This window comes from Takifugu flavidus, chromosome 17 (genome assembly GCF_003711565.1).
Source record: "Takifugu flavidus isolate HTHZ2018 chromosome 17, ASM371156v2, whole genome shotgun sequence".
Taxonomy (NCBI): Eukaryota; Metazoa; Chordata; class Actinopteri; order Tetraodontiformes; family Tetraodontidae; genus Takifugu; species Takifugu flavidus.
The window spans coordinates 2,876,795-2,886,709 of record NC_079536.1 but is presented as its reverse complement, the minus strand read 5'-3'; the positions used below and the strand labels follow the sequence as shown (position 1 = coordinate 2,886,709).

The following is a 9,915-nucleotide window of genomic DNA, read 5'->3' as shown; positions in this document are numbered from 1 at the left end:
GCGAGTCTTTGTCTGGACGTGCTCAGAGGTGGGGACTAGGTCTGTCGTAGAGGACGTTTGCTGGATTCCCCCAGAATAAATTAGCCCCCCACCCCTCTAGTAAGTTCTTATCAGCGGTGGCCAGATGGGGGGGGGCGCCAGCGATACCTTGGGACGTGTTGTGTGGAACAGAAAGGCTGTCAGTGTTAAGAGGGTCCTCAGATTAGCACGGTCGCTTAAATGCTAGCAGAAGCTACGCTAATGACAGTTTATTAGGTGAGAAAACCCCTTTTTCTACATTAAATGTATCGTTTGGCCGTATTTATTCGGGTGTCTTGTACTGAAAACACCAGCCTGTCACAGACTCCGCCCCTTTAGCCCCCCCACCTCGACATGACCACAGGGGTATATACCCACAATGCACCACCTAATACCTCTCCGTCGCCGCTTTGACCCAATTTTTTGACTGCGAGCTCGGTTATTTTAAGGTTTCATTAGCAAGTACGAACATGTGACTGTAGCTCGGGGAAAGCCGCCGCTAACATTAAATGACCCTGTGAGGCCACCGTACATGGACAGGAAGGTGAAAATATCACATTTTCAGATTCAGGTTTAGCTTCATCAAAGCTAAAGCAGCCCTTAGCATCTGCACAAAAAGCTACAGCTGTGCTAATAAAAGCCAACATCCTGTAATAATCTAAAAAAAGCTCCCTTGACTCTGTCCGAGCTCCACTCTGAGGCCGACGTCCTTTAACGAGCTCTTTAACGAGCATTATTAGCACAGGTCTTTCACAGGCTGCTGGTGGAACAACAAAACGTTACTCAAACCCACTTAAACTCACCAGCCAAACACATTTTACTCGCACCATTAACGGCCTGATTGGTGGTTATTACCAGTCAGCCTGCGTGAGAACGTCCAGATGCTCTTTTTGTCAAGGTCAGGATCAAATCTGGATGGGGGGGGGGGGGGTGACGCGGCACCTGCAAGCAGACACAAAATGGAGTCTCAGCTGGATGCACACAGCAGTGAGTGAAGAGGCCGGGGGAGGAGAGGACGCTCCAGGCTCCATTAGGCCCACGTCCCAGCTCCATCTTCAGCTTTGAGCACCATCACCCGCAGCCATTAGCCCTTCAATCACCGGTTCCGCTCTGGAGTGTTAGCACATTCAGGCTAAATTTGGTCGCCTTCAGGAACAAGTGGAGGAACGGCGTCCAGATGCCAGGAAAGGTCCGAGGTTCAAAATCACGAAGCCTCACGAAGTGTTAGCCAGCAGTGCTAACAGCAGCAGCCCTTTTCAGACGCTCATCGTTCGTTTCTCACTTTGTAACACAGTTAAAATGTGATCTCATCAGAATTCAATTAAATGTATAAGGTGCTACTTAAGCCCCGCCCACCACTGGAGCTTTCCCCCTCTGTCAGGTGGAGTTGGTGTTTGAAGTGGGTGTAAATTCCCTGGATGAAAGAGACAAATTGCAGGAGAAGCTGCTAATGAATGAAAACATCATTTAGAGACGCAGCCGCTGAAGGGGAATGGCGTGACTGTAGCCCCCCCTGGTGGCCAAAGATCTCGCTGAAAAGGAATAAAGCATATCCTCCGTATTTTAATGTTGCTTTGATGCGTCACCTTTGATTTCAGGGATTACAGAGAACGTGACCTCTAAACGTGTGAAGGTGCCGAGCGGAAGCGGCCTTTGTTGATGAGAATCGCCCCCCCTCACCCCCCCACCTCACCCCCCCAACCTCACGGACCAGCGTGCATTTGTCCCCTCTGGCTGCTCAGAAGAACACGGGGGAAAAAAAGCACCTGCATTCAGTTCAGATGAGATGGAGGATGAAGACGAGACGGAGGAAGATAATGAGGACCGACTGAATGAGTTCAGGGGGGGCTGAGAGTGGGGGAGGGGCTGGGAAGAATGGGAAGTGAAAGTGAAAGATAAGCAGGAAGTCTAGGGGGGAATAACCAGCATGGGGGGGGGGCAGCCCCTGATCTGGTTCTGCACCAGTTGTTTGGCTGGGAAGGAGAGGACGGGAAGGGATTCCCAACGATCCCAACACTGGTCTGGAGAAGAGGAGCCCCGTTCGGCTCAGGTGGGGGCTTCAGGCCTGATTAACTGGAACATGCTAACAGTTAGCTTCAATCCAGTCGGATTTAATTTTCAATGACAAGCAAATGCTGAAGAAATAAATTACAAGTGAACGAGTCCATGATGACAAAGTCACATGTGGATGGAGACGTGCCGCCCCCTCACGCTACCAGGTGTGTGCTGCCCTCTGGTGGACATACAGAGGTACTGCTCTTCCGTGACAGCTGCACCTTTTTTCCCCACATCTCCATGCAAATGTATCATCATCAACCTATCAATATGCTCTCTGTGGCGCCCCCTATCTGGTGCATCTGAGAGTGCACCCCCCTGGGCCTTTTCCCCGAGATTGGCAGCAGCTCGCCGTTCGCCTTCATCTGGTCGATTTTCTGGGACAAGTCAGAGTCACTGTCGATGACCATGGTGCAGCGCTGGGCGTAGTTGACCAGCGTCTCCTCCCCCTGGCGAAACCTCCCCACCAGGTGGACAAAGTCCACGCCGGCCAGGTGCAGCTCGGCGATGGAGGCCGTGTTGGCGATGGTGTTCCGGTCGATCCCGAGGTGGCGAAAGGCTTCGCTCATGTTCTTCTTCTTGACGAAAGCCGTGAGGACTTGTTTGTAGCGGTGGATGACGTACTGGACGCCGGTAGCTGGAAGGATCGATAACCAGATAGAGAGGTAATCAACGACTGCTAATCATGCTAGCAGGGGGGGCGGCCATTTTGGCTCGCCTGTGACCAGAAACATCATTCGGCGCCGCGGGAATCAGACGGTTGGTGAGCCACGCGCCCATTCGGCCTCCGACCGAAGGCGTTCCTGTGGAGGAGGAGCGGTAAAGCGACCAAAGAGCGACGGCTACCTCTCTTCCTGCTGTAGTCCTTCGTCTTCTTCGATCGCTTCTTCTCTTTGTGGTGCTTCTTCCTCCGGTGTTCGCTGGAGGCGGCCGAAGCCTCCGACGAGTCCGAGGCCTCGGAGCCGCTCGGGCTGCCGTCGGATGAGCTGCAGGACGCTCGCTCTCTTTTCCGTGATTTGCCGTCGGAGTGCTGCCCCTTGCTGGGCTTCGGAGCTGCGGCGAAGCAAAGGTCAAAGGTTATGGTTGGTGGGGAATCAAGCGTGCACTCAGGAAGCTGAAGGAGGATCCAGAGACCAGAACAGGCATGGGCAAACTACGGCCCGGGGGCCACACGCGGCCCGTTAAACGTTTTAATCCGGCCCGCCAAACTTGAAAAATTAAATGAATAAACCTTGTTAATGTTATATTTTCACTGCAATTCTGGTGTTTTCCCACTAGAAAAAAGACAGTCAGGAGGAGAGTGATGGTGATATCCTGAAGGATAACAGAACTTTCAGTGCTTTAAAAGAAATGGTTATTAATTTTTTTTAAAAAGGCACATTTTATTCATTTGATTTTAAGTGTTCTAAGACTCATTCCAAAGTCAGATATTTTGTTGTAATGCTTGTGGCCCACGAATCAAAATGTTTGCCCACCCCTGGACCAGAACCTTTCAGACACAGACCTTCAGCGGGTGGTGCGAAAGCCTGCATGGACCGGCTGCTGGTCAGGTTCTCGACCTGCGTCCTGAGGAACTTGCGGTCCTGCATCAGGTCCTCCACCTGCTTCTCCAGCGCAGCGATGCGCTCCTGCTTGCTCTCCAGCATGCACTGCAGCTTGGTGATGGTCAGCAGCACCCTCGGCGGGAGGCCGTCCACGTGCGAGGCAGCTGCGGGGGGGGGGGGAGAAGAGCCAGACTGCCGTCACAGCTCGGAGCCCGTCTGAAAACGGCCTCCGCTCTTACCAGACATGGCGCTGCTGGGGGTGTTGTCCTGGACGGCGTCGGCCGAGGTGCCCGTCTGACAGCTCTCCCACTTGATGATGCGGAGGTCGTCCTGCTCCTGCTTCAGCCAGGACGGGGAGGCGAGCCGCTCTTTGCACCTGACCGAGCTGGAGTCGATCTCCATGCAGGGGGAGAAGCCCGACGGGTCCGGATGCCACACGGACGACATCGCCGTCTGAAACATGAGTTTTGGAATACCAACGGGTCGTTTCTGCAGCTCTGCAGACGGTTGCAGCCGTTTATGGGACCATGAATGAACTCGTCTGTGTGGCGTTCGCTACTTTTGCCTTCGCAGACAATAGACAATAAATCGTGTTCTGAACACTGATGAAACCTTCATTTTACTTCTACACAGGATTCAGTTTTGTTGGTGTTAATACAGGGATTTTATCCTAAACTTTCTGTAATACTCGTTTCTAACAGGCCAGTTCTGGAGAAAGAGATTTCTGCAGGTGGAAAACCAGTAATTCATCACAGTTCTGACTCCACGTTGCCATGGTGATGGAGATTAACATGTGTCAGCAGCAGCATCCCAACACCGGTGCTGCAGTGTCTAACCTGCCTGCAAGACTTTACACAAGATGTTTACATGTACATTTGCGCTCTATACAGTAAAACTACGGTGGCCCGCGAGCTAATATGACCGCGTTCATGTGCCACAAAACCCTCCCGTAAAGTATTAAATTGAATTTAAAAAGAGGGGGAACAAACGCTTTATCACATAACGCAGATTTTAAAGAATACATAAAACCCAAAGGTGGCATGTGTAGATGCACAATAGTCCGGCAGTTTCTCCCTGCAGCAGTTTTAATTAGCTACCAAGATGGATGCTAATGACTATAATTAACAGTAAAGAGGGAGACAAAAACACGCAGGAAAACGTACCTTTAGAAGAGTTCAGTAGGCGGAAACGGTGTCGAAAACGTCTCGGTGTTGCTGTAGGTAGTCGTTGAAATGTCACCTCGTTTGAAATTCACAATTTTATTGAAAATATAAAGAGAAAAGAGAAGAGAAAAGAGACGCTGCGACGATCATGTCTGAGAGGGGCGGGGCCACGGCAGATAGCGCGGCCTTCAGGTACCTGATGGAAAATCAGCTCTATTTTGGAGCATCATACTCAATTGATTATCTAGTTCTTTTCTTGATCCTTGATATTTATAATTGATACACTTAATACAACTTTAGGTGATATTTTAATGTCATATTTTAGATTTGATATCATTCAGTTTTGTACCGTGAAATTTTAATGGGATTTATGTCCGACAGATCGTAAACGCATCAAAACAAATAGCAAGGGGGCGTGTCCCCGATGGCAAGGCGCTAAAAATTCAGTTTGCGACCATCGTAGCTGCTAATTAATTTAAAAAACAGTAATCAAAGTTAATCGTATTAAGTTTGCGTTTTACAGCAAAGTATGTTTTGCTCAGTCTGTATGTTGTGACATAACTTGCAAATCAAAACAAATTTCTGTGAAATACAGTTTTACAACCAATAAGTAAAACTGCCAAAATGGTGTTAAAAGAAGTTTTATTTGGAGGTTGCTAACAGTCTTTGGCTAATGAAGCCAACACTGACATCCAGGGTGACATAACTACATCCCAAACACTGTAATGGCTGATTAAGTTAGTGGTCATTTTAAAGTGTATCAGCTGCCTTGTGGAGACGTTAAAACAGTTTTCCCACATGACATTTGACCTACAGCAGCTAAAACTGAAAATGAAACAATGCTATATGGAAACAATCTATCCTGCTAATCATAAATAAAAATACGTTGGGTAAGCTGAGGTGGGATTCATCAAGGTTTGTCAGTGTCAAAAATATAGCACAGTGAGGTTTCAAGCTTACTTTAGATTAAATAAACTTCCTATTTATGTCACATTGTATAGCCTTCATAATTCATGCTAACATTCCTTCATTTCCCACTTTAATTTCTTCATGAAACCATCCCGCTGTACGGAATGGTGATGTCTGTGTAAGGCGTGAAACACAAATCTGTATTGTAGCAGCAGAAAATCAAACACAGGCGGACTTTTTTTAGCGCGCGACAGTGTTGCATGTGGGTCACCAGATTGGTAGAGTTAACAAATCTGGGCTAAATCTGGACCAAAAGTGATTCAGTGCTAATAAATTTGACAGAAGTGAGGACTCAGAGGCACAAGGATGTCAGGATTTGGTTGTTATAGTTTAGAGAAAGTTTAAAAAGATCCAGATTGGCAGGCTCGGACGCGAGGCCTGAATCCTAGCATACTGACCAGTGTTAGTTTGTTATTAAAGAACAATAAAAGGATCGGATAAAAGATTTTCCGTCCACTTTTAGTGGCAGATGGCTAAAAGGAGGCGTTTAAAGTCGCCGCTGCACTCGTCCTTCAGCGCGTCCTTCAGAGACACGTCGTACTTCTCCAGATACATCTCCTTAATGGTCTCCAGGTCATACTGTTGGCAGAAAAATGCATTTCTGAGAGGTTAAAGTGGCCGCTGCAGCTTATCTCTGGTCTATGTTACCAAAGGCTAGCCGCTTCCTACTGCCCACATGTACAATTAGCAGCAGATATCAAGACTAACAAATGCCATTAACGTCTGTCATGAGTCAGCACGATGATTTAACTATATATTTCTCTCTTCCGTTACCTCAGAGCGACAAACAATGATGCGAATTAGGGTGTCCTCATCGGTGCCTGCGCCTTTCATCGCGTCGTGCAGACGCCTGGCGAAGTAGAGCTGAGGGTTCTTAGCGACTCTCACTGCGGGACAGACGGACTTTCAGTCTTTTCTCACGAATTTGGGTTTTTTTGAAGAACAGGGGCGTTTTAACTGACCCAGAGCGATGTAGCATTTTTTCAGCGTCCCGGAGGTTTCGTTCTCGATGGCGTCCAGGATTTCCGTTCCAGAGAGCTTAAGAGGGAAAAGGGACGAATCAGGATTTCCAGAGCCATAAATAATCTTTAAATTCTTCATTGGGTATATGATAAAAATACATAATTTCCCCTTTTTTGCACAGGATAAAATCTGGTTATATAGCTAGCTAGAATCTAAAACTGACCTGCTCGTAGATTTTGAAAGTGGCCTGAAGTTGGAGGTAATTCCTGGATGCCAAGATGTAGCTGAACGTAGACTCGTCCGTCCCAAACCTGTCCTCGCCAGCCTGCCAGGAATGGTCAGGTGATTAACGGCCAACTAGCTGCTTTTTTAAGCAAGCAAACATTACCTCAAACAAGCTAGTTGCGTCCTGTTCGGCCAGACCCTCGTCCACCTCATAGCTCTCGTCCCTGTTTCCCTGGTGGAAGAAGACTTTTCTATGTTAACGAGTTGAATGGCAGCCGTGTTAGCTCATCGTTCAGAGTGAAAACGAACCTGCAACAGAGCCATTAGCAGGTTTCTCACATCCCCGCTTGTGTCTCCTTCAATATCAGCGTCAAGGTCACGTTCGTGTACTGAGAAAGAAACGCAAAAGAAACACAAATCCTAAAAATTAGGCCTCGTTCAACGTTAATAATTTGTACCGTTCAACCAAATTAGCGTGTTAGATTTGCTAAACTTGCTAAAACAGCCTGACATTAAAAGATTCAGGTCTCAAAGTTATTTAATTCAAGTCAGAGTCAAGCTACACAGTATTCAAGCCGAATGTTACATTAGCAACAGGTTAGCATGCTCCAGGAAGATTAGCTAGCCTTATAATAATGGAATAAAGCAACAATAATGCACCAACTGAGTCAATTTAGCTAGCTACAGGCTGCTAATTTGGGCTGTCTAATTTAATCAGCAGTCATGGAATGTGCTGTTAGCAACACAACGAAACCCAGCTGACACAGCTAAGCAGGCAAACAACTGACAACAGACCGTTTTAATCTAAATCCCATCACTCACAAATGTAATCGTTAACATGTTGGGGGGAGAAAAACCTACCCGGGCTAAAAATAAACATGTTGGCAAAGATAATAGGAGGCCAACGTCAAAATAAAGTGTGACTAATTAGCCAGCTGAGGAAGAAGGAAGAGCATTGTTAGCTGTTCTGAATGAGTCACTCTTTTCCATTTCCTTTACTGATTCACACAAAAATGACATATTTAGCATCTTACCTTGGAAATAGCATTCTTTGAACAGAGCGATATCCTGTCGGGGAAAGCGGTTCCAACATTAGCCTGTTTACGTCAAACAGAAAACTGGTAAACGTGACAAAGGCGCCACTGACGTTATTGGTTGCAGTACAGAGGATCTCCACCAGGACGTCCTCGTCGGTGCCCGCCCCCTTCATGGCCTTCCTCAGCTCCTTCACGGCGTAGATGACGGGCGGGTCCAGCATGGCGAGGATCGCCTTCTCGAAGTTCCCCGACAGTTCCTTCTTTAACACGTCCACCAGCTCCTGTCACAAAAATACGATTGAAACCCGCGGAAACCTTCCGATTTTAATGCTAGCGCGAAAGGCTCTTACATCGTCGTACTTGTCGTAGTAGGCCTGCTTGATCTCCTGCCGCTGAAATGAGCTGCGGTCCGCCAGGATGTCGATGATGGCCTGCTCGTCGGTCCCTGAATTAAAAACAAGTTACATGTATCCGAGTAAATTTACGAAAACTCAAAATGGCGATTTTTTTTGAGGAGGAAACTCACCTAATCCTTTGCAGGCTTTGCGAATCGCCTTGATGTCAGCCATGACATCAAAGCCTTCATAAGGGACGATTGTTGGCTGAAAACATAAAAAGAAACAATTTTTGGGGGGGATATTTGCTGCAGGAAGCAGCACAGCCGACCCAAACCCAACATCTTTGACATGAGAAATTCGAATAATCAAGCAAAATCGATTCAAATACCGAACCGATTCAAATACCGTTGAGGGGAGAAAACCTGGCAGTTTTTGAGGAATTCTGGAAACTTGCGTGCGTGCGTGTGTGTGTGTGTGTGTGTGGGGGGGGGAGCTCACGGTGGAAAAACGGATCTGAGCCCCAATAAATCAACTTTGCTGGGAAATAAATTTGTCTTTGATGAAGTTTCCGACAAAGCACTGGACCAACAAATTTACGTGAGCAAATCTAGTCACATACGGGGGGGGGGGGGGGGGTAACGGCCGCCTCCCCCCATTTCAACGGAGCCGCATGAATTCCCGTAAAGAGGGGAGGGAGGGGGGGGGGTGTCCCACTGCGGCGCTTCTTTTACCGAAAAATATCAAAATCACGCAACTGATGTGCGCAGATTTGGTGATTACAAGTCCAGAAACGCACCGATGGAGCAGAAATCTGAGGTTTCATCAGGTCGATCCACCGTCCGACACGCAACAGTGATGGGGGGGCGGGGGGGCGGCGCACGATGGTTCCGATGTGCGTCAATTTCGAGACCAAAACGCCGCAAACCACGCCGGGGCGTGACGTCACTCACCTGGCAGTTGCCCATGTTCGGCTCCGAGGTTCTGCTGCTGAGGCGGGAGGAGGATTTTCCACAGATCCGAGTTCCGAGGAGCAAACTGCGGCCCTGGTTGACAGAGAGAGGCGGGTGACGTCACGACTGGCCCGTTAACCGTTTACGCGATGGTCGCGTGAGACTGGGGCGCACGCGCCGAATCAGTGCAGCTGCTCGGACTTTGATCCACGACGGAGCCCAAATGAGTCGGTTAAACAGGCCAAATGACACGTTTAACAGGCGTGAAATCTGTGAAGGGACGCAAGCCACGCATATCTGATGCGATGTGCGTGTTCACCGCATATTTATGAGGCAAAATAACACGTTTAATATCTGCGAGTGACCAAACAATCGGCAGGGGGCGCCACTGACTCGCCAACGTAACTGCGGTGCTTTTATTTTGAAATCGAGAAGCCACTAGTACAAAATAATTTAATATGCATCTTGCATCAGAGAGGAAAATGAGTTAAGATTTTAAAATTGCTGCAGGCTGAGCTCAATATTGTTGGGTTTGTCTCCCCCCCAATTGCACTGCGCTTTAAACACGGAGATTAGCGCTTCGAAATAGCATGTTTAGATGCTCAGAGACGTGCAATTAAACTGCTGTCGTGTGTAATTACCCCGAGAGTCAC

General features: G+C 48.1%; 2 protein-coding genes across 3 annotated transcripts; both read right to left on the bottom strand.

Annotated features, from left to right (window-relative positions):
- Positions 1–2,108: 2,108 nt before the first annotated feature.
- On the bottom strand, positions 2,109–4,965 carry LOC130513805 (coiled-coil domain-containing protein 106-like). Its single transcript, XM_057012877.1, has 5 exons — positions 4,781–4,965; positions 3,857–4,070; positions 3,578–3,781; positions 2,920–3,126; positions 2,109–2,710 (listed from the first exon to the last, which is right to left on the bottom strand). The coding sequence occupies exons 2-5, from the start codon at positions 4,062–4,064 to the stop codon at positions 2,331–2,333; spliced, it is 999 nt and encodes a 332-aa protein (XP_056868857.1). The 5' UTR covers positions 4,065–4,070; positions 4,781–4,965; the 3' UTR covers positions 2,109–2,330.
- A 440-nt stretch (positions 4,966–5,405) lies between these two features.
- On the bottom strand, positions 5,406–9,548 carry anxa13 (annexin A13). Of its 2 annotated transcripts, none has more exons than XM_057012880.1 (11): positions 9,263–9,548; positions 8,501–8,576; positions 8,325–8,419; positions 8,085–8,252; positions 7,972–8,005; positions 7,247–7,326; positions 7,101–7,169; positions 6,936–7,037; positions 6,712–6,787; positions 6,524–6,636; positions 5,406–6,328 (listed from the first exon to the last, which is right to left on the bottom strand). In XM_057012880.1, exons 1-11 carry the CDS (start codon positions 9,275–9,277, stop codon positions 6,209–6,211), a joined length of 948 nt encoding a protein of 315 aa, XP_056868860.1. In that variant the 5' UTR covers positions 9,278–9,548; the 3' UTR covers positions 5,406–6,208. The 2 variants fall into 2 exon arrangements, with proteins under 2 accessions (XP_056868860.1, XP_056868859.1); XM_057012879.1 differs by having other exon boundaries at positions 8,085–8,255; positions 9,263–9,540.
- Positions 9,549–9,915: the final 367 nt, after the last annotated feature.

Coding starts and splice junctions, on each gene's coding strand:
- anxa13 (XM_057012879.1), bottom strand. Junction 8,420..8,500: donor CAAAGCCTGCAAAGGATTAG/GTGAGTTTCCTC, acceptor TTTTTAATTCAG/GGACCGACGAGCAGGCCATC. Junction 7,038..7,100: donor ACGCAACTAGCTTGTTTGAG/GTAATGTTTGCT, acceptor CATTCCTGGCAG/GCTGGCGAGGACAGGTTTGG.
- LOC130513805 (XM_057012877.1), bottom strand. CDS start 4,064: ATGTCGTCCGTGTGGCATCCGGACCCGTCGGGCTTCTCCCCCTGCATG. Junction 3,782..3,856: donor CCCCAGCAGCGCCATGTCTG/GTAAGAGCGGAG, acceptor CCCCCCCCGCAG/CTGCCTCGCACGTGGACGGC. Junction 2,711..2,919: donor GGACTACAGCAGGAAGAGAG/GTAGCCGTCGCT, acceptor CGATCCTTCCAG/CTACCGGCGTCCAGTACGTC.